At 56.9% G+C, this 20,696-nt stretch overlaps 8 protein-coding genes across 8 annotated transcripts; 4 read left to right on the top strand and 4 right to left on the bottom strand.

Annotated features, from left to right (window-relative positions):
* Positions 1-516: 516 nt before the first annotated feature.
* On the top strand, positions 517-3,494 carry PHYSODRAFT_485920 (hypothetical protein; the record flags this gene model as incomplete). Its single annotated transcript, XM_009521686.1, has 7 exons — positions 517-801; positions 881-1,187; positions 1,258-2,129; positions 2,195-2,260; positions 2,331-2,540; positions 2,619-2,997; positions 3,073-3,494. The coding sequence occupies 7 exons, from the start codon at positions 517-519 to the stop codon at positions 3,492-3,494; spliced, it is 2,541 nt and encodes an 846-aa protein (XP_009519981.1).
* Positions 3,495-3,617: 123 nt separating this feature from the next.
* On the bottom strand, positions 3,618-4,523 carry PHYSODRAFT_480235 (hypothetical protein; the record flags this gene model as incomplete). Its single annotated transcript, XM_009521687.1, has 1 exon — positions 3,618-4,523. The coding sequence occupies one exon, from the start codon at positions 4,521-4,523 to the stop codon at positions 3,618-3,620; it is 906 nt and encodes a 301-aa protein (XP_009519982.1).
* A 203-nt stretch (positions 4,524-4,726) lies between these two features.
* On the top strand, positions 4,727-6,365 carry PHYSODRAFT_554783 (hypothetical protein). The gene is made up of 4 exons (XM_009521688.1): positions 4,727-5,382; positions 5,463-5,688; positions 5,764-5,843; positions 5,929-6,365. The coding sequence occupies exons 1-4, from the start codon at positions 4,735-4,737 to the stop codon at positions 6,271-6,273; spliced, it is 1,299 nt and encodes a 432-aa protein (XP_009519983.1). The 5' UTR covers positions 4,727-4,734; the 3' UTR covers positions 6,274-6,365.
* Positions 6,366-6,665: 300 nt separating this feature from the next.
* PHYSODRAFT_486062 (hypothetical protein) lies at positions 6,666-9,761 on the top strand (the record flags this gene model as incomplete). Its single annotated transcript, XM_009521689.1, has 3 exons — positions 6,666-8,913; positions 9,145-9,537; positions 9,613-9,761. 3 exons carry the CDS (start codon positions 6,666-6,668, stop codon positions 9,759-9,761), a joined length of 2,790 nt encoding a protein of 929 aa, XP_009519984.1.
* Positions 9,762-9,807: 46 nt separating this feature from the next.
* On the bottom strand, positions 9,808-11,348 carry PHYSODRAFT_539739 (hypothetical protein). The gene has a single exon (XM_009521690.1). The coding sequence runs from the start codon at positions 11,318-11,320 to the stop codon at positions 9,932-9,934; it is 1,389 nt and encodes a 462-aa protein (XP_009519985.1). The 5' UTR covers positions 11,321-11,348; the 3' UTR covers positions 9,808-9,931.
* Positions 11,349-11,453: 105 nt separating this feature from the next.
* On the bottom strand, positions 11,454-13,388 carry PHYSODRAFT_353994 (hypothetical protein). Its single transcript, XM_009521691.1, has 3 exons — positions 11,980-13,388; positions 11,793-11,910; positions 11,454-11,683 (listed from the first exon to the last, which is right to left on the bottom strand). Exons 1-3 carry the CDS (start codon positions 13,356-13,358, stop codon positions 11,546-11,548), a joined length of 1,635 nt encoding a protein of 544 aa, XP_009519986.1. The 5' UTR covers positions 13,359-13,388; the 3' UTR covers positions 11,454-11,545.
* A 739-nt stretch (positions 13,389-14,127) lies between these two features.
* On the top strand, positions 14,128-15,101 carry PHYSODRAFT_296692 (hypothetical protein; the record flags this gene model as incomplete). Its single annotated transcript, XM_009521692.1, has 3 exons — positions 14,128-14,230; positions 14,318-14,943; positions 15,003-15,101. The coding sequence occupies 3 exons, from the start codon at positions 14,128-14,130 to the stop codon at positions 15,099-15,101; spliced, it is 828 nt and encodes a 275-aa protein (XP_009519987.1).
* A 1,311-nt stretch (positions 15,102-16,412) lies between these two features.
* PHYSODRAFT_437913 (hypothetical protein) lies at positions 16,413-16,697 on the bottom strand (the record flags this gene model as incomplete). The annotated part of the gene is made up of 1 exon (XM_009521693.1): positions 16,413-16,697. A coding segment is annotated over one exon (285 nt), but the record flags the coding sequence as incomplete, so codon positions are not given.
* Between the last annotated feature and the right edge of the window lie 3,999 nt (positions 16,698-20,696).

Raw genomic sequence — 20,696 nt, forward strand, 5'->3', positions numbered from 1 at the left:
ACAAATGAACGGATTCTACGGTGTGGACTTTGTTTGAAGTTCTCAGCCAAGCTTGGACAGGACATGTACTTATTTGGTCAAGACGTCGGGCGGTAAGCTTTTCGCTTTTCAAAATCGAAACACAATCGACGCAGGCATCACAAGCGAGTGCGCTCCAGCGTCTTGTCCGCTATTTTTAAGTGCATGTAGGTCACTAGGCGTAAGGTGCGTGGCGATCTTCGTTGCTATTCGCTTGGCAAGCGAGTCCACCTCACCAGAATATGAGGACGTCGGCATCAATGGCCATACTTTCTCAAAGAGAACTTCGACTATAAATACTGTCGTTGAACTCCACCTGCTGCCTTACCCGCCGCCAAAAAAAGACTTGTCTGATCTTGAAGCCGACGTCTGCATTCGGCCGCTGGTGCTCTGCGCCCCCGATGGAGTTCATTTTGAAGTCGGCCCCAAAGAACACCTCGCACCCCCCGCCTCAGTCAAGATAGCGAAAGCGGCTGGCTGGCTGATTGATTGATCACCATGGGTGCAGGAGCTTCGACGCCGCGGCCTGACGATGGCGAGGTGACGCCGCGCTCTGGAGGCGACCTCGCCTTGTTCACCTTGATCCAGCAGGAGTACGATCAAATGGCGAGCGGGGACCTGGGCAACGAAGTCATCTTTGAGCGGATGAAGCAGATCTGCACGACAGCATACGCCCCCAGAGACCCCAACGCGCCCAAGTCGACACCCAACGGCCGCGGACTCTATCGTCGTGCGTCTGATCCGCATCGTAAGAAGCGCGAAGTCGTGTACTCGAAAGGCCTGGTACGTCTACCGTAGGTCATTTCTCCGTTATCAGTTGGCCGTTCTGACTATCGTGGTGGTGTGCTTTTACTTTTTCCAGGATGTAACGAGGGACGTCATGCCTAAGCGGCAGTCAGAATCGAAGACACCAGAGTGTGCTGCTATGCTCAAGAATGCGCTGCAGTGTGTTCTGTTCACGGACTCGAGTGACGAAGAGATGGACCGCCTCCTTTTCCTCATGAAGAGAATCAAGGTCGACGCGGAGCAGAATGTGATCAAGCAAGGTGACCTCGGCGACCAGTTCTACGTCGTGCAATCGGGTTCACTTGAGGTGATCGTGAACGGGTCGGTGCTCGGTCGGCTGTCTAGCGGAGACCACTTCGGCGAGCTCGCTCTCATCTACGACGGTGAGTCTCACCTCAGATTTTCCACCAGCGATATGACCGAAGAGCTAACCCACACTTGCATTGCTCACAGCCCCTCGAGCTGCGACTGTGCGTGCGGCGACGAACTCAATCTTGTGGACTTTGGATCGTGACGAATTCCGTATGATGCAAGCCCGGTCATCCAGCGATTCACTCGTCAAGCGTGCAAAATGGTTGCGGCAAGTCGAGATTCTGGCGAGTCTCTCCGAAAGACAACTGGCCTTGCTGGCAGGAGTCATGAAAGCTTCAACCTTCTCGGACAATGAGATGATCATTAAGCAAGGTGACGTGGGTGACACGTTTTTCATTGTTGAGGAGGGCACCGTGTCCTGTCAGATGGAAGGCCCTCGCGGCTTCAAGAACTCCGATGGGTATCACGACAGGACTGAGCTTGCCACGCTCTCATCCTCTGATTACTTTGGAGAAATGGCTCTGCTCAGCGATATGCCACGCAACGCTAGCATCTATGCCAAAGGAAGCGTGAAGTGCCTCAGTATGGGGCGCCAGGATTTCGACTCAATGCTTGGTCCCCTCACCGACGTACTTGACCGCAACAGCCGTATCCGGATTCTGCGTACGATTCCAGCGTTCGCCACCAAGTCCCAAGAGGCCCTGGACTACGCTGTCTCACAGCTTGAGATCAAAGCTTTCCAGGACTCGCAGTGCATCTACCGACAGGGTGATACGGCGGTGGCATTTTACATCGTCAAATCCGGGTGTGTCAAGCTTATCAAAAAGCGGCAGGATGGCGACAACAACCTTGTGACCGAAGAGTTCTTGCTCAAGGCGAACGACACGTTCGGTGGTGAAGTCTTCGAACAGGCTGGCAAATACACCTCGACAGTCATTTCAGCCGGTCGCTCACAGTGCCAGCGACTCAAAGTGTCGTCTCTTACTCGATCAGGTTCCCGCCAGTTCACACAGGTAAATCCATTGCGAGGCCATAGTGAGAAACATGCGAGGACTAACTACTTCGTGTCTCTTTGTAGCGCGTGAATATGGCAGAGCAAGGTCGCATGAAGAGCTGCACTCTCACCCTGGATGACATTCAAGTGGTACGCTCCAACCCCTTCTCTACTGAAACTCCCCCCTTCAAACGCTAACTCGGTTTGTGCACTTCTATAGGCGGGCGTGCTTGGCGAAGGCTCGTTCGGTAAAGTTGTGATGGTCCACGCTCTAGTGGACGGCGAACAAGAGCAACCCATGGCGCTCAAAATTATGGCGAAATCTCACATCATCGAATCAGACCAACAGGTTCAAGTGATGCGTGAGAAGCAAGTCCTGATGACCCTTCCGAAGCACCCTTTCATCGTCGACTTGTACGCCACGTACCAAGTAAGTTCTGTCTTGCTATGCCTCGGCACATTAATCCGCACTGCCAACCACTGACATTTCTCTCGTTTTTCATAACAGGACGCAAATAGTTTGTACATGCTCATGGAGTTGGTGCAGGGCGGCGAGCTCTTCACGCTTCTTCACAACGAGGAATTCATCGAGACTGTTGACGAGTCTTCCGTCCGGTTCTACTCGGCCAACGCGGTACTCGGACTGCAGCACATGCACCGCTTCGACTACGCCTACCGAGATCTCAAGCCGGAGAACTTGCTGATCAGCCGCGAGGGGTATCTGAAGTTCGTCGACTTCGGCTTCGCAAAGAAAATCCCGTTCACCGTCGTCAACAGTGACGGTATCGAAGAGCTCCACTCCCGCACATTCACGCTTTGCGGCACGCTTGAATACCTCGCCCCCGAATTTGTGCTGAACACTGGCCATGACCTCGCCGTCGATTACTGTACGTGCCACTGCCAAAATGAGGACTAGTTTGCCTGAATGATTGAGCTAACAGCACCGTTGTATGCACGGCCAGGGGCACTTGGTATCCTGATCTACGAGATGCTGGTCGGATACACACCGTTTGGCACTGGAGATGGCGACACCACTCAACTCTTCCGCAACATCGCTATGATTCGCACTGGTGCCAACTCGGTCGACTTCCCGTTCCACTTACAGGAGAACTGCCCACACGCGTGCGACCTGGTGCGTCGTCTTCTTCAGGGAGATCCTACCAAACGTATTGGCGTCGGCATCAACGGTGACCAAGAACTTCGTCAGCACCCGTGGTTCAGCAAGATTGAATGGGACAAGCTGTACGCCATGAAGTTGGAGCCGCCTTATCTACCGCCACTCAACGGCAAGTACGACATCTCGCTCTTTGAAGGAGAAATCGGCAACCGGGCTAAGGACAGACCTTTCGACGGCCAGGGAGACGAGTACTTCGTCGGCTTCTAAAACCAGCAGCTTCGTCGCGACAAGTTAGAATGGACAGGCCCCGTACACTGTCTTACGATCTTGGACATAAGCCCAAAGAACTATAAATTAATCACTCATCCAGGTGAACACGACACCATGTCTTCATACACTAGCACTGGATGGTTCCTCTCCGTGGCCTTCGTGCTGATTCATCACACGACTGATGGATCGCAGTCTCGCCACAATTTCTCGCTGCACTTCTCGCGTTTCCTGGTGAATCTGTAAGATAGCCTCAATTTGCTCCATAGGATCCGGTGGCAAGGGCGGCAAGCTCTCCATCATGGGCGGAGGTGGCACCATCACCATCTCCACCGCTGTTTGGTGCTGCTGTTGCTGCGAGTGGCCCTGCGCGACGACAGACTGTTGCGGTCTAAGCCGCCGGTTCTGCTGCGGGTCTGGGATCAGTCCCGCCTGCTCTCTGGTCCTGTCAATGACCTCGATAAGGTCCCGGATCTTGGTGTGCTCTTCCTGCAGTTTCCTCTTCGCGGGGGTGAGCACCGCCATCCTCCTGGGCGTCACCTGGCCCTCCTTGCTCTGCTTTTGCGGGCGCTGCGCCCTTACGTTAATTTCTCGTCGTCGGTTCCGTATAAGCTTCAGGAACTCCGCGTACGTGAGTCGGGGCTCGTCGGGCGCGCCCCCTTCTTTGAGGAACTGCAGGTAGCTCTGCTGCAGGAGCTGCTGCGTCTCGTTCTTGTCCGGGAGGCGGCCGAAGTCGCGCGCGTACTGCGCGTACCGCTGAAGACTCAGGAGCTGCAGCGTCTTGCTAAAGTTCTTGCGCTTGAAGCGCTGCGTCGTGGCGGTCGCGTCGTGTCGGGGGCGCTGCTGAGTGGGGGGCGGTTGCTCCTGGCGCTGGCTCGGCTCGAGTCCCACGGAGTTCGCTGCCGCGTGGGCAGCGTAGCCTAGATCCGCCTCGCTGAGCTTGGCGAAGGCGTCTTCATACAGCTCGCCCTTCCACGACCCCAGCAGCTCCACTTCGTCCTCGCGCGCGCCTCCTGCCGCCGTCTCCATGTGCGCGCAACTGGCAGAGTGATGGTCTCACAGATTTACGTTCCGTCTATTGGTTGAAACTTGGGTGTACTTTTGACCAATGCCGTTCGTGAAATGCATGGGCACCACACGTTTGGTATCCCCTCGCGTCCGGCGTGAGCTTTACGCCATACAAAAGCGCCGTGTGCGGTCAAGATTCAATCCAATTAGCCTTCGTCACCAGTCCACCAGGATGCAGCGAGTGATGGCGACGCGCCTGCGGCTGCTGCAGCGCCCCGTGCGCGCGACGACGGCGGCGGCCTCGCGCTCCTCCGCGTGCAGCTTCGCCACCAAGACGCCGGATTTCAGCGACATCGTCTACGGCCAGGACACGGGCGTGCGCACCGTGCAGTTCAACCGCCCGGAGAAGCTCAACGCGCTGACGCTCCCCATGGTGCAGCACCTGACCAAGCGCCTGCACAAGATCGAGGCCAACAACACGGTCAACGCCATCGTCTTCTCGGGCAACGGAGGCAAGGCCTTCTGCGCCGGCGGCGACATCCGCGCGCTCGCGGACAACGGCAAGGACCCAGCCACGCGCCAGGTGGCGCTCGACTTCTTCCGCCACGAGTACCGCCTCAACTACCTGCTGGCGACCACCGAGAAGCCCATCATCTCGTTCCTCAACGGCGTCACTATGGGCGGCGGCGTGGGGCTGTCGATGCACGGCAAGTTCGTGGTGGCCACGGAGAAGACGGTGTTCGCCATGCCCGAGACGGCCATCGGCTTCTTCCCGGACGTGGGCGCCTCGTACCTGCTGCCGCGTCTGGGCCGCCGTCTCGTCGAGGGCGAGGACTATGTGGCCGACGTGCCCAAGTCGCAGGCTCTCAAGGGTCAGGGCGTAAGTGGTGGAAGATCGCGTGATGTTGAAGAGGACGCCACTAACAGGTGATTTTTGTTTATTTTTGTGTTGTGATGCAGCTGGGCACGTACCTTGCGCTCACGGGCGAGCGCCTTAAGGGCCCCGAGGTCATCGGTCTGGGACTCGCTACCCACTACATGCAGACGAGCGAGTACGAGACGCTGGTGCACCACCTCACGGGACTCGAGTTCGCGGACAACGTGCCGCAGGAAGAGCGTGATGAGATGATCCACGAGGCTCTGGAGGAGCTCGAGACCGACGAGGCCTTCCAGGAGATCGACCCTGGTACGTTGATATTTTTTTCTTCAAATGTGCTGTTGCTTTTTATCTGACTTGACTTGATGCTTTGATAATTTATAGAGTACCTGGAGACGGTTGAGTCTGTGTTCGGTGCGCTGAACGAGAACGACACAGTGGAGGGCATCTTCGAGCGTTTGGAGGTGAGTTCTATGCATCTCGTTGCGCTGAAAGATGCCAATTGCGCGGAATTCTAACTTATTTCGCGGACGCAATTAACAACTTCAGAAGCTGAACACGGAGTGGTCCAAGGAGACGCTGGCGACGCTCAAGAAGATGTCGCCGCTGAGCTTGAAGGTGACGCTGGAGCAGATGCGCCAGGGTGCCGTGAAGACGTGCGCTGAGTGCTTCCAGATGGAGTACCGCATGGCCACGCGTATGATGGAGAACCCGGACTTCTTCGAGGGCGTGCGCTCGGTGGTCGTGGACAAGGACCGCAACCCGAAGTGGTCAAAGCGCGACATTACCAAGGTGACGACTAAGGAGGTGGAGGCATTCTTCCAGCCGCTGGACAAGGACCAGGAGCTGATCCTGTACCCATCCGCGACGGCAGCGACGGAGAAGGAGGAATAAGGTCGTCGCTCAGAACGTCATTAAACCTTCAGCAAATCGCGAGGAACTTCAACAACGAGAAGAGATGCAGGAGCTCTCTCAGTGACTAACTCAGCATATATGTCCACCGTTGTGCAAAGAAAAGTTGGGATCCATTGCGTGTTGTTTGCAGGAGGGATTCCCCAAGCTATTTTCACGAAAGCGGTGCGCGCATCATACGGTTCGTATTTTTAGTGGCTTGCTTGCTTCATCCTCGAGAGCAATCAGAAGGTGAGACAAGGAGGAGCTTTGGTGCTTGGACTTGCAGTTGATGGCCCAGTCTCTGAAGGTGCCAAGTGCTTTGAGTGATCTAGGCTTTCTGCAGCTTCTCGGTTCCGTTGAGCTAGGAGCTGCCGTATCTGGAGCTGTGCAGCATGATGTCGCCGGAGGCGTTCGGGCGTACGCACAAACGCCACGTGACAGACATCGTCCGAGTTGCACTAGAGCGGAAAGGTGTCATCGGCTTTATCGACGTTCACGACGGAATGACGCTGCTTGAGGCTCGAACGCTTATCTGGGAGAATGTGGAGGACGCCCCGGCCGAGTTCCAGTTTGTTCTGGATGATGGTGCGCCGGTGAGTGCGAGGCAGGAAGGCACACAGAAAATCGCGTACTTCTATCCAATGGTGCGAATTCGGGAGCTACGTCGAGGGCCAGCACCGTCACCGTTGGCGTCACCGCGACGAACCACAGCAGGAGTTGGAGCAACCAAGACGAATATGAATCCATCACCTAGCTCGTCTGAGAAGGTGTGCGTCAGTACAGCATCCGGAGAGGAATTTCACGTTTGGATCACCGACGATTACACTTTCCAGCAATTGCGTCGTGATGCAGCACGGTACTGGAATATCCCTGGTGGAGAAGTCGCGTTGGCAGATGGAGAGGGCTGTTTGTGGCCGGAGCAGGCCAAAATCCTTTCGTTGATGAGCGTTGAAGACCTTCACAATAAGGGGATCATTCTGGAGTATAAAGGCGGCACAATTGCGGCCAAGGCTCCTAATAGTGTCAGCTTGAAAGACGCTATGAGCGCTGCCACAGTTGGAAGAGATAAACGACCAAGCGCGCGGCGTGCAGTCTCGGCATCTGCACTGTCGGTATCGCTGCCACCTCCCATTGGCCTCAGCAGAACAGCTCAACCATCGATATCTACCTTTGCGCTAAGACGGACGTTATCGGCAACGGATCCTGACTTGGTTTCTTCGGAGCCACCGCTATCAGCGCCCTCCTCAAACCCAGTCGAGGAACTTTGGCGAATCTTTACGTTCTATTGCGTTAACGGGGATAGTATGGAGCTAGAATGCTTGAAAGCCCACCAGTTTAACAAGCTGCTGCGCGACTCTCGTGTTTTCGGAGGCCATTTGACACCGGCAATGGTCGACATTATCTACACATCGGAGACTAAAGGCAGACTCCAGACATCTGGCAAAATGAACTACGAGGAATTCCTTAACGCGCTGGTGAAGGTCGCACGAGCCGCCCACACCAAAGGGAATCGAGCTAACTGCAGTTCCAGCAAACTATTGTGCGACAGCGAAGAGGAAGATGAGCTGTTTCAGAGATTGGTCATGGACCATATTTTACCTTTGGCATCGAGGTGGCCGACGAGCACTTGGCTGCAGCACACGCAACGCTTGCGGAGACCCGAGATTGTGTCGTTCATTTCGAAGTTTCTCGAGCCGTTGGTTGAGATGTTCATGTTCTACGCGAAGAGCTACGTCTTGAACGCATCGGGAGTGAAGGAATTCTACATGTCGTATGGAGACTATACGAAGTTCATCAACGATTTTTGCTTCGCCAACTTACCACTCTCGAGTGTTGAAGCTGCGCATGTTTTCCTGGCATCCTGCTCAAGTCCGCTCTTTCATGGAGCTCTTTTCGAGGCTGCTGCTGGCGGAAATGATAAGACGCAGACGATGGATTGCAACGACTCGAGTTCGCAGACAGCGGAAAGCGTGTCTGGTTCAACAGGCGCGGGTAATAGTACTAGTTCTGGAATAGCTTCGATTCAGCGAATCCTTGAAAGTGTCGAGGGCGTTGTGGCCTACGCTTTCCCTCAAAACCAAGTGGGGCGCATGTGTATGGGGGTCTCCGCTTTTCTTGACGCTTTGGGGCGCATTGGGCTCACTGCATTCACGAAAACGCGAACTCTCAAAACCATTCACTGCGTGAAGGGGGTGTTTCATCACCTCAGTCGAGGACTAACACGATCAAGAGTCTTGGAGATCCTAAAAAACCACGGCTCCACTTCCTTGCATGCCACAAAGTTTTACTCGGGCAGTGTGGCCTTCAACAACAAATTTGTTGACATGTGGCGATACGAGGGCTCGCCCGATTATCTGACGCTTGACACCATTAATGGTTACCCGGGCTCTCCAGACGCAAAGCTGATGTCCAGTGTACCAGCACCAGTCGGGATATCTACCGGTACTGAAGCCATCGTATGCAGTACAGGAGCTCCATTTGTGGGCAATACGTCTCGTCGGATCTTCTCGGCGCCGTTCTCTTCTTCAACTCTTTTCAACGATAGAGGCGTGCCGAACGGCAGCGGACGGGGCCGTGAAGCTCTTGATCGGCTCGTTCGCAATGCATTTCTTCGCAACGCCATCGCTGCTAATGAGCAAAGTACTGCTGTTGGCACGACGCAGCGAATAAAGGTTTCCAGTGAGGACCTGAACGGACACCACACAGAGCCATCGACCAAGATGGTGGAGCTCGATTTCGCCACTTGTACCATCTCAGAAGAGCTCAAAGCACAGGAACAACGCGTGGTTGAACCAGCGGCTATAGCCTCTGAAAGTATTCCAGCCACGTTGGTGGAGAAACCTGCCCGAAAAGAAGCTATTACTCCTCTAGAGATATCCGCCATCGACACTCGGCAAGCAACTCTTCCGAGCGCAGATCGGTCCGGGTCACCCCCACGAAGTCCAAGCTTACACCTGCGAACGAGCAGCGCTGCGTCACTACCACCATCGCCTCTGAATAAGGTTCCTCTGCGTCACGAAGAGGAAAAAGCTTTCTTCGAGAGCATTCTGCTCAAAGGCGGCGTGTTCAAGAAGTACGGCCAGTGGGGTAATCCTCATCGGCGCTTCGTATGGTGCTCCAAAGACTTCGACGCGATATACTGGAGGCCGTTGAACAAGAAGAGCAACTTGACGAAAGATGGTATCACGGTGACCTCCATGGTCTCGGTTCTGCCCGGAAACTCAGCCCGCACAAGATACGCCTTCATGAAGCACTTGTCTGACGGTAAGCAGCTTGTAAGATGACGATCCTTGTCGGTGAACTCGATCACTCACAGTTTGACTGGGTTCATGTCGACAGATAAAGCGCTCAGTCGGTGTTTCTCTGTTGTTGCCGAGGACAGACGATTGGACCTGGAAGCTGACTCGGAAGCTACGCGTGAACTGTGGACGAGTGCGCTGATGTTCCTGATGAGAGAGAATCGGGCACGATTGATCAGAAAATCTTAACTTATTAGACAGGATGCATACAGATATCGCTGGTACAACGTGAAATGAACTCTCCAAATTTTTTTTCATTCCTACCAGCGTTCAATACAAGTATGGGCATCCAGGTTCTCACCTTGAAGACGGCCATGTGCATGCTCTTGCTACTTCCTACTTCAAACAGCGCACAAGGTTCAATCAGTCTTGAGGCACTTGTCGAGGGACGAGAACTCGGAGTAGAAGGCCGTAAACCAGTCCAGCGACTTGACCAGGTCCTCCGTGCCGCACATCTCGCGGATGCTGTGCATGCTGAGCTGGGCGAGACCCACGTCAATCGTGCGAATGCCCGTGTTGGTCGACAGGATGGGGCCGATAGTGGATCCGCAACCCGTGTCCTGACGCACCACAAACTCCTGGATGTCCACATTGTGGCGACGAGCCAGCTCCTTCATCAAGAAGGCGGACGTGCCGCTAGTGGCGTAGCGCTCGTTGGCGTTGTACTTGATCACGGGGCCAGCGTGCAGAGCGGGGCGGTGATTCTGTTCGTGCTTCTCCGAGTAGTTCGGGTGCACGCCGTGGGCCATGTCGGCCGACACCATGAACGACTTGCGAGCCGCAGCGCCGCAGAGCTCTCCCTGAGCCACGCGCTCCGCCACGGACTGCATGAAGTTGGATCCGGCGCCCATGAGCGACTGCGATCCCACCTCCTCATTGTCGAACAGCGCCGCCACACGGACGTTCTCGTCGTCCGCCAGGTTGTCGAGCGACTTGATGAGCGCCTGCGTGGCCAGCCACGAGCAGCAGAGGTTGTCCAGTCTGGGCGAGAAGATGAACTCCTCCAGCACGCCGCCCACGTTGGCGCCCTGCGTGTCGAACAGACAGAGCTCGAAGTCGCAGATCTGGTCGATCTTGACGTCGAGCTCCTTGGCGATGAGCTGCAGCAGCACCGACGCGTGCTTGGACTTGGGCTGGTCCTTGGCGTCCATGGTGGCCTCGAGCTCGGCGCGCGCGGCCGAGGCGATCACGGGGCGCAGGTGGGTCTCCTTGTTGAAGGTGAAGCCCTCCGAGACCTTGCGGTCCAGGTGGATGGCGAGCGTGGGGATGCGCAGGATGGGGCGGTCCACGAGCAGCAGCTTGGACTGGAAGCTCGAGTCGCTCTCGCGCACGATGACGCGGCCGGCGAGGCCCAGGTCGCGGTCGAACCACGTGTGGAAGAGGCCGCCGCCGTACGTCTCGACGCCCACCTGCAGCCAGCCCTGCGACTCGATGTTGGACACGGGCTTGACCTTGAGGCACGGGCTGTCCGTGTGCGCGCCGATGACGTGGAAGCCGTTGCCGCGCTGGTACTTGCCGCCCACGGCGAAGGCCACGACGGCCGACTGGTTGCGCGTCACGTAGTACTTGCCGTTGGGGCGCACGGCGTCCTTCCACGAGTCCTCCTCGCGCAGCTGCTGGAAGCCGGCGGCCGTGAGCGCCTGCACGGTCTCGTAGACGGCGTGGAACGGGGACGGGCTCTTGTTGATGAACTGCAGGAACGCGCCCACGGTCTGCGGCGTGTGCGGGGACAGCGTGAGCTTGGCCATGGCTGGGGCGGGAGTGATGGTCTTGTGAGCAGGACGACGCAAATGCGGAAGTGGTGAAAAGATCGGCAATCGAGAGGTATCCATTGCAGGTATGCGATCATGAAGGTGCTTATAAAATGTGTGAGGGGATTTTAGACTGGGTAGACGACGTTGAAGAGTTAGATTGGAACGGGTTATAGTTTCTGGGGAAAGCGGATGAGCGCTACCGCTGCATGGCGACGGAGTCTACAGCGGGATGTTGCCGTGCTTCTTCCACGGGTTCTTGACGTCCTTGGTCTCCAGCATGTCCAGGTCCTCGCAGATGTGGCGACGGGTGTTCACAGGCTCGATGATGTCGTCCACGAAGCCGCGCTGGGCCGCCACCTGCAAGCAAAAACACCGTTGAAAGTGCACCGTCAGTACAGAATGCTCGGTCGAGTCGCAACGACACGCTGAGATGGTACACAAACAGCGGCAGCAACAGCAAGCGTACCATGGGGTTAGCGAACTTCTTCTCGTAGTCGGCCGTGTTCTCCTCCACGTTCTGGCCGCGGAAAATGATCTCGACGGCGCCCTTGGCTCCCATGACGGCAATCTCAGCCGACGGCCATCTGCAGCAACGAGTACGAAGAGAGTTAGTATACAACATGGCAGCCATGTACGAAATGACAGCAACTTACGCGTAGTTGATGTCGCCGCGGAGGTGCTTGGAGCTCATGACGTCGTAGGCACCGCCGTACGCCTTGCGCGTGATGATCGTGATCTTGGGCACCGTCGCCTCGGCGTACGCGTACAGGAGCTTGGCGCCGTGGCGAATGATGCCGCCGTACTCCTGGTCCGTGCCCGGCAGGAAGCCAGGAACGTCCACCAGCGTCACAATGGGGATGTTGAACGAGTCGCAGAAGCGCACGAAGCGAGCGCCCTTCACCGACGAGTTGATGTCGAGACAGCCGGCCAGTTCCATGGGCTGGTTGGCGACGATGCCCACAACGCGGCCCTCCATGCGGCCGAAGCCGACGATGATGTTCTTGGCGTAGTCGGGCATGATCTCGAAGAAGTCGAACGAGTCGACGATCTGGTTGATGATGTCCTTCATGTTGTACGGCACGTTCGGGTCGGGCGGCACGATGCTCTCGAGCGTGGGGACGGGTCGGTTGCGGTCGTCATCCGACTTGCGCACGGGCGGCTTCTCCTTGTTGTTGAGCGGCAGGAAGTCGAAGAAGCGACGCATCTCGCGAATGGCCTCCACGTCGTTGTCGAACGCGCAGTGGGCCACACCGGACGTTTTGGTGTGCGTGGCCGCTCCGCCCAGCTCCTCCTGCGTCACCTCTTCGTTCGTCACGGTCTTGACCACATCGGGCCCAGTCACAAACATGTACGACGAGTCGCGACACATGAAGATGTAGTCGGTCATGGCGGGCGAGTACACGGCGCCGCCGGCGCACGGGCCCATGATCATCGTCAGCTGCGGGATCACACCGGACGCCAGCACGTTGAGCTGGAAGATGTCCGCGTAGCCGGCCAGCGAGGCCACGCCCTCCTGGATGCGGGCACCTCCGGAGTCGTTGAGACCGATGACGGGCGCGCCGAGCTCCATGGCCTTCTGCATGATCTTGACGATCTTCTCGGCGTACGTCTCGGACAGACTGCCGCCGAACACGGTGAAGTCCTGGCTGAAGACGAACGTCAGGCGGCCGTTGATGAGTCCGCGGCCGGTCACGACGCCGTCGCCCGGGTACTGTTGCGTCTCCATGCCGAAGTCCGAGCAGCGGTGCGACTTGAGCATGTCGAACTCGCGGAACGAGCCGCGGTCCAGCAGCAGCTCGATGCGCTCGCGGGCCGTGAGCTTGCCCTTCTCGTGCTGCCGGGCCACGCGCTGGGCGCCGCCGCCCTCGAGCGCCCGCTGGCGCGCCTGCTGCAGCTCGTCCTTGAAGGCCAGCTTGCGCGCGGCCGGCGTGAGGATAGGCGACGCGTCGGCCGCGTCCGCCAGCGCGCTGGCCCAGCGCGCGTGCAGCTGCAGCGGCTGGCGCAGCAGGCGGAGCTGTCTGGAGGCCAGCATCGTCTGGGTCGGCAGACGGACGGAGGTGACGACCACGGAGCGCGATCGGAAGTGACGGCGGTCGGATCTCCACAGGCTTCGACAAGTTCAAGTGCGGGTCCGAAGTGATTTGCGATTTGTATGGGCGGATTTGGACCCGCCGACCCGCGGGTCGCAAAAGGCCAACAGCGGCATCGGTCAACGCAAGTTGAAGTTGCCGTGCTTGTTTGACGGGAATTGCAGCCTTGCAGCACAGCGCGCGCCGGCTGCAGCGGCCGAGGCTGCTTCAATCGGAGGGGAGGCCCCAGGAGACGGTGAGCGTTTGATGTCGTAGGCGCCGTCGCGAGGCTGATGGTGTCGCCTTCAAGCGCTGCTTCAGTATGCTACGCAATGTCTGACTGAGCTGCCCTACGGTACGGTAAGCCGCGTCACTCGGCCGAGGAGCAGTCAAGCATTGCAACGTACTGCCCTCGAGCGGGATTGTGTCGTCACAGTTCCTCGTCTCGCCAAAGCAGAGCAAGACGCTTGAGGTCAACTGTGAGAAATGGTTGAGAGGCTCACACCCTCACTGGAGAGCGGAGACTTATGCGCGCAAAGACGCTGTTATCCGGCGCTATATCCACTATGGCGACTTACACCGAAAAGTGAACCCTTCCGGAGCATCGACTGCACTTGACTGGACTGGCCTCAACTATGTTTGGCGAGTCCTTCTCACCCACTCGCGCCACTTGGCTCTCTGGTGGAGAAATCTTCTCCCATTTCTGCAATTGCAGCGAGAACTAAAGGCGGGATGGCTTCAGGTCGCCGTGCGGAGCAGCGCCGCGGAGCCCGGGGTCTCCACGTACTCTTCTTCTGTCTGCTCTACGTCGCCACGACTGCTTCACAGGATAGCGGTGAGTTGCTTGTATCGCTTCGTGCGTCTTGTTTTATCGGTGGTTCTGTTCAGCGGCATTGATATCTTCCTCCTATATACTACGCAGGCCCCGGTTCCGCTGGTTCCACCACCACGTCAACTGCTACACCCCCTCCAACCACAAGAACGACAACAACACCCCCTACGGCGACAGAGGCTTCGACGCCGCCGCCAGAAACAACAGAGGCTGCCACACCGCCACCAGCTTCGACTCAAACTGCTACCCCACCTCCAGATAGCACTGAAGATTCCACACCACCTCCAGCCAGTACTGAAGATGCCACACCACCTCCGGAAACAACGGAGGATGCCACACCGCCCCCGAATAGAACTGAAGGCGCAACCCCACCACCCGATACAACCAAAGTCGCTACGCCACCTCCAGGGACGACGGAAGATCCTACATCGGCTCCGGTTGCAACGCCCCCTCCCACGACGACTGAAAGTGCTACACCACCCCCTGCTCAAACTGAAGACGCGACACCGCCACCCGAGACGACTGAAGCCCCTGCGACCGTACCACCGACCCCATCTACCTCATCGCGAGCCACCACGTCCCCGACAGCAGCTCCAAGCCCAACCGAACCAGCTACAACAACCGAAGTGCCTGTCGTAGAGCACTACAACTCGTCAACGTTGCCTCCCGGGGTGGACTCGAGCCTACTGGACGGCGCTGAACTGGTTACAGTGGAGGTAACCGAAACAACCCAAGAAGACGGCACATCGACGTACAGCTACGTTGTCATCACTAGGACAGGCGAGACACTGCAAAGCATCGCGCTGAGTCCTTCGACCACTCCGTCATCTGGGAGCTCGTTATCGGACGCCAACAAGTCCACCACGACTTCTAGCTCGGTGGGGATTGGGACAATTGCCGGGATCATCGTGGGGTCCGTCGTCTTCATCCTCGTGCTGTTCGGGTTCTTCATCGGACGGCGACGAGGCATCAAGAAGCGACCAAGCGATATTTCATCAAATGACGTCTTGGACTCGCCTGTTGTGGGCAAGCAGGTGTGGCTGCTTGAACAGGGCCAGTCCCTCGCAGAGACAGAGTACGCAGAGATGACGAGAACGACGGCCAACTCGCGTTCCACAGGGAGCTCAATGCCGCACAGCAGTCAGCACCGCAGCTCACTGTGGGAAGACCCAGTCATTTTGGCGTCACGGGTCCCCGTCGACCGCATCGAGATGGGAGCTATGATCGGTCGGGGGGCCTTTGGTGAGGTGTTCCGTGGACGCTACCGAGGGCAAAACGTGGCTATCAAGATGCTCGTGCCGGAGAAACGTAAGGATATGATGCACATTCAGGCGTTCCTGTCGGAGGTGAGACTCATGGCGACCATGGAGCACCCGCACATTGTTCCGTTCATCGGAGTAGCATGGGAGTCGCTGGGCGATATATGCTGCATGACCGAGTACATGACGGGAGGCGACCTGCGTGCATTGTTGAAGGAATATCTGGACGACGGAATTCCGCAAGGCATGGATGCTATCAAGATGCAGATCGCGTACGAGGTGGCCTATGCTTTGACGTACTTGCACTCGCTAGATCCAGTGGTGCTGCACCGCGACCTGAAGTCTCGCAACATTCTGCTGACGGAGTCTCTCCACGCCAAGATCACGGACTTTGGTGCGTCACGCATTCGGTCGGATGCGACCATGACTTCAAATGTGGGGAGCGCCCTGTGGATGGCTCCAGAAGTCATGATGGGTGGTCACTATGGCGAGAAAGCCGACGTGTTCTCACTCGGAGTGGTGATTTCGGAGCTGGACACGCATGAGCTGCCGTACTCGCACGCCAAAGAGGAGAGCAGCAGCAGTGGACGATCTCTTCCGGATGCGGCTGTGCTTCAAATGGTGTCGATGGGCAAGCTACAGGTTCGGTTATCGAGCTTCAAGCATCCGGATATCATTCGCATTGTTACACGTTGCGTGAGTGTGGATCCGCAGGAACGACCGACGGCCGCCGAGTTACTTTACTACTTACAAGTGGCGATCAGGAACCGACAGTACTGATTGTTGTGCGCCACGCGTAGACGGAAGTGCAGCAATTCGTAGTGCAAACTGCGAGCAAGTTAAAACCTTAAATTCCTGGAATTGTTCCTGCGGATCGCCTCACATACAAAGATAAAAATTGTTTCGCTAAAGCGAGACTACGGGCTCATGGTGTGAGCCCGACACTTGTCTTGCGTCACCACTTGGTTGGTGCACCCTGGGTGCGAACATCTCCTCCCTCCACCGTGTTGAAAACATTTCCCTCCCTTGAGAGGCCGCTTCGAGCATTCTGGATGAGAACACACCCTACCTCCACCATGCCCAGTGCACAATCGTCTTGCTATCGCGAGCTTATTACACTCTGGAACAGAGCATCGCGTCCCTCCTCCATGCTTGTAGCACCTGCCCCCTGTTTGAGCCAGCTTATCGCACGCAGCCTCCATACACTTCTTGCCTCCCCCAATGCTCCGAGCATTTACCCAACCGATACGATCGCATTGGACACCCAGGCACCGTGCACTTCTCTCCATGGGCCGAGCACTTGCCCAGACGATAGGATTTCTTTCACAACCAGGCTCGGAACACTTCTTCCCCCACCATGCTCGAAGCATTTTCCCTTCGACACAGCGCGTTTGCCACACTCGGGATGCAAACACATCTTGACCCCACCATGCGCGTTGCATTTCCCGTTCAGATGAGGGTATTGCCTGGGTGCGAGCACGCATTGCGTCCTCCGTGCTCGAAGCATAGCCCCTTTGTCTGATACTTTGACGCACCCAGGGATCGTGCACCGAGTATGGCCTCCATGCTTGAAGCACTTGCCTTGTCGACCAGCGCGTCTCACATCCTGGAAACATGCACGTCGTACCCCCGCCATGTCGGAAGCACCTACCATTGGTCACAGAAGGATTCGTGCACTCGGGTTGAGTGCAACGACGCTTGTTCCGGGTCTTGCCTTGTTGCCCAGCGCTAGGCGAGGAAGTTCTACCGTCCATGGACTCGTCTCCCGTTGGTTGAGTGGTCCGGTTCAATCGATAATGTGCAGTGATATCGTTCAAAAAAGTGATGGCTGAAATTTTTATCGTTTTCAATTTACGTAATACTTATGAGAAACAAATGGATGTACGCTGCAGCAATGCACACAAACACTCAGTATTGCCGATTCTTGATTGCCGTCTGCAAGAAGTAGACGACCTCTGCAGCCGTTGGGCGGTCATCCGGGTCCACACTAACGCATTTTTCAACGAGTCGAGCCATTTCCAGGTGCATGAAGCGCGAGCATCGGACTCGCAGCTTACCCATCGACACCATTTGAAGCACAGCCGCATCCGGAAGAGATCGTCCACTGCTGCTGCTCTCCTCTTTGGCGTGCGAGTACGGCAGCTCATGCGTGTCCAGCTCCGAAATCACCACTCCGAGTGAAAACACGTCCGCCTTCTCGCCATAATGCCCGCTCATCATGACTTCCGGCGCCATCCACAGTGCGCTCCCCACATTTGAAGTCATCGTTGCATCCGACCGAATGCGTGACGCACCAAAGTCCGTGATCTTGGCGTGGAGAGACTCCGTCAGCAGAATGTTGCGAGACTTCAGGTCGCGGTGAAGCATCGCTGGCTGCAGCGAGTGCAAGTACGTTAGAGCGAACGCCACTTCGTATGCAATCTGCATCTTGGTAGCGTCCATCCCTTGCGGGACGTCGTGGGCAAGATAGTCCTTCAACAGCGTGCGTAAGTCGCCGCCCGTCATGAACTCGGTCACACAGAACAAGTCGCTCAGGGACTCCCAAGCTACCCCGATAAACGGCACGATATTCGGATGCTCCATCGTTGCCATGATCCTCACCTCGGACAGGAATGCATGGATGTGTGTCATATCCTTGCGCTTCTCCGGAAGCAGCGTCTTGACAGCCACATCGTGCTCTCGGTAGAGGCCGCGATACACCTCACCGAAGGCGCCATGGCCGATAACATCCCCCAACTCGATGCGGTCGATGGGAATCCGTGACGCTAGAATCACTGGGTCTTCCCACAACGTGACTCGTTGCCGCCTACCGTCCGGCATCGAGCCTCCGGAAGAATGGGAATTGGCTGTCGTTCTGCTCACGTCCGCGTACTCCGTCTCAGCCATCGCTTGGCCCTGCTCCAGCAGTCGGACCTGCTTGTCAACAGCAGGCGGCACGAAGATGTCGTCTGAGGAAGCATCACTTGGTCGGTCCTTGTTACTTCGTCGTCGCTGCAGGATGAAGAACGCAAGCAGCACCAACGTGAACACTAGGGCCCCCGCTATGATCCCAACGACAGTTCCGAGTCCGAGGTAACTGGAAGACTTGGCAGCGTTGGTGGTATCCGACAGAGAGCTGCTCGACTTGGTAGTGTCTGCGCTGGCAGCGATGGGTGCGCTCGTAGCGGGGCTGGACTCGGGGCTCAGCACAATGGTTCTCACCGTCTCTCCAGCTTTTGTGATAATCACGTAACTATACGAGGTGCTGCCGTCCTCCTGTGTCGTCTCCGTCACCTCCACATTGACGAGGTCCGAGCCGTTGAGCATGCTCGAGTCCAGTCCAGGAGGCAGCGTGGACGAGTTGTAGCGCTCCACGACAGGCGCTGTTGTTGGAGCAGGTGGTTCTTCGGGGCTTGGTGCTATTGTTGCTGGAGGCGAGGTGACCGGCGGTGTGGTTGTTGGAGTCGGTGATGCTGGGGCTTCATTCGTATCCAGAGGAGTTGGCGTCTCGGGCGGTGGTGTCGCGACTTCAGTCGACTCTGGGGGAGGTGTAATAGCTTCCGTCGTCTCTGGGGGCGGTGTCGCTGCGTCGGTTGTTTCTGGAGGTGGCGTGGCTGCTTCAGTCGTCTCCGGAGGCGGAGTAGCGCTCTCAGTTGGAGGTGGCGTGGCATCTTCAGTTGTTTCTGGCGGCGGGGTGGCATCTTCAGTAGGATCTGGAGGTGGTTGTGTGGCGTCTTCCGTAGAATCTGGCGATGGTGTGGCAGCCTCTGTCGTTTCTGGCGAAGGCGTCGAAGCCTCAGTTGCCGCGGGGGATGTTGTTGTCATGGTCCTTGTCGTAGCAGGACTTGTGGTTTCTTGAGCTGTTGTTGCGGGTGATGTGGATGTTGGCGTTAGTGTTTCGGTCGTCGAAAGCGACGACGTGGCGCTGGCATCGTCAAAGCCGGATTCTGCGCGTTGACAGTAGCAGCAAGATAGCAATCAGCCTTCCGGAGCATGCGGATCCAACCCTGTGGTGAGCACGCACCGCTCTCCTGTGAAGCGACAACAGCGCAGAGCAGACACAGCAGCAGCCCACAGAGGCGCCAGCCCCCGCTACGCCGCCCTTCGGGGCCAGCAGATCCCATCCCGAATTTCCTTCTACGCTGGCGGAGAAATCAAGCTGGTAGGTTATCCAGGCGGCAAATGGGTGAGTGGAAGGAAGGAGCTCGTCTCACTAAACATAGTTGAGGCCAGTCAAGCGGATACGGCCATGGCGGAAGGGTTCGTAACGCAAGTCTCGAAGTGAAAAACGCTCAATTTTTCGCCCGATCCGTCGCGACAATCCATTGGGAACCGCTGGACGCCTGTTGCGGGTGCGCTGCAGCAATTCATTACATGCCTTGTATTAATACTACTAGTACGACGTTCACGACCCATTGCTTTACCCCACTGGAGTACTCAAGCCAAGAGTTTCAATTTAACAAATCATCGTATGACGTCGTAGATATCTCGCTTATTTCCTCCGAATTGCCGATTCACTTCTCTGATGAACGATCACCGAATAACGCACTATGGCATCCGCTTCAGTTTCGACTCGCTGGCGGAGAATCACTTGCTGCAGCTTGACCTGTTGTCGCCTTTGGGCGCATTCCTCTGAGGATCGAAACCTTGCTCTTCAAGCGCGCGTCCGAGTACAGCTCCGTGGCCTCCGGGAACTTCTTCCGGAACAGCAGCACAGCTTCCTTGCGACCAACTTGGGGCCTTGTGTCTACGAGCTCCTGGAAAAAGTCGGCGTGCTTCGGCTCCATCCGATGCTTCTTGCGCGGCTCAAAGTCCTCGTCAGGCAGACCACGCTTGCGCCGTTCAGCTCGCAAGTGATAAATGGCCGTCCGAACCTCATTCTCACCAGGTATATCGTATCGTTTAGTGTCCCATGAGCGCAACACTTCCACTATCCTCGCCGGCCGCATTTTGTCGTGCCTGTCAACACCACCTCGCTCAAACAGCGCTTTGACATCCTCAATGTGCCGAGGGAGGTATTCGACGCCATACATTCGCTCCTTCGGTGGCCGTTGGGCCCAACCTTGTTCGAGATGTACTTGCAGGTTCTCCTCCTTCCCGCTTGCGAAGCGATGCCTTAACGCGATCATCTCTTTGGAGAGTTTCGACACGTCAACGATACTGTGTGGGTTGTCCTTCTTCATCGCCACCAGATACTGCTTAGCGTACGTTGCTGTATCCTTCTCACTCGT

The sequence above is a fragment of the Phytophthora sojae genome, assembly GCF_000149755.1.
Source record: "Phytophthora sojae unplaced genomic scaffold PHYSOscaffold_2, whole genome shotgun sequence".
In the NCBI taxonomy this organism is placed as follows: domain Eukaryota; phylum Oomycota; class Peronosporomycetes; order Peronosporales; family Peronosporaceae; genus Phytophthora; species Phytophthora sojae.

Coding starts and splice junctions, on each gene's coding strand:
- PHYSODRAFT_353994 (XM_009521691.1), bottom strand. CDS start 13,358: ATGCTGGCCTCCAGACAGCTCCGCCTGCTGCGCCAGCCGCTGCAGCTG. Junction 11,911..11,979: donor CGCGGCGACATCAACTACGC/GTAAGTTGCTGT, acceptor TCGTTGCTGCAG/ATGGCCGTCGGCTGAGATTG. Junction 11,684..11,792: donor AGAAGTTCGCTAACCCCATG/GTACGCTTGCTG, acceptor TTTTGCTTGCAG/GTGGCGGCCCAGCGCGGCTT.
- PHYSODRAFT_539739 (XM_009521690.1), bottom strand. CDS start 11,320: ATGGCCAAGCTCACGCTGTCCCCGCACACGCCGCAGACCGTGGGCGCG.
- PHYSODRAFT_554783 (XM_009521688.1), top strand. CDS start 4,735: ATGCAGCGAGTGATGGCGACGCGCCTGCGGCTGCTGCAGCGCCCCGTG. Junction 5,383..5,462: donor AGGCTCTCAAGGGTCAGGGC/GTAAGTGGTGGA, acceptor GTTGTGATGCAG/CTGGGCACGTACCTTGCGCT. Junction 5,689..5,763: donor CTTCCAGGAGATCGACCCTG/GTACGTTGATAT, acceptor GATAATTTATAG/AGTACCTGGAGACGGTTGAG.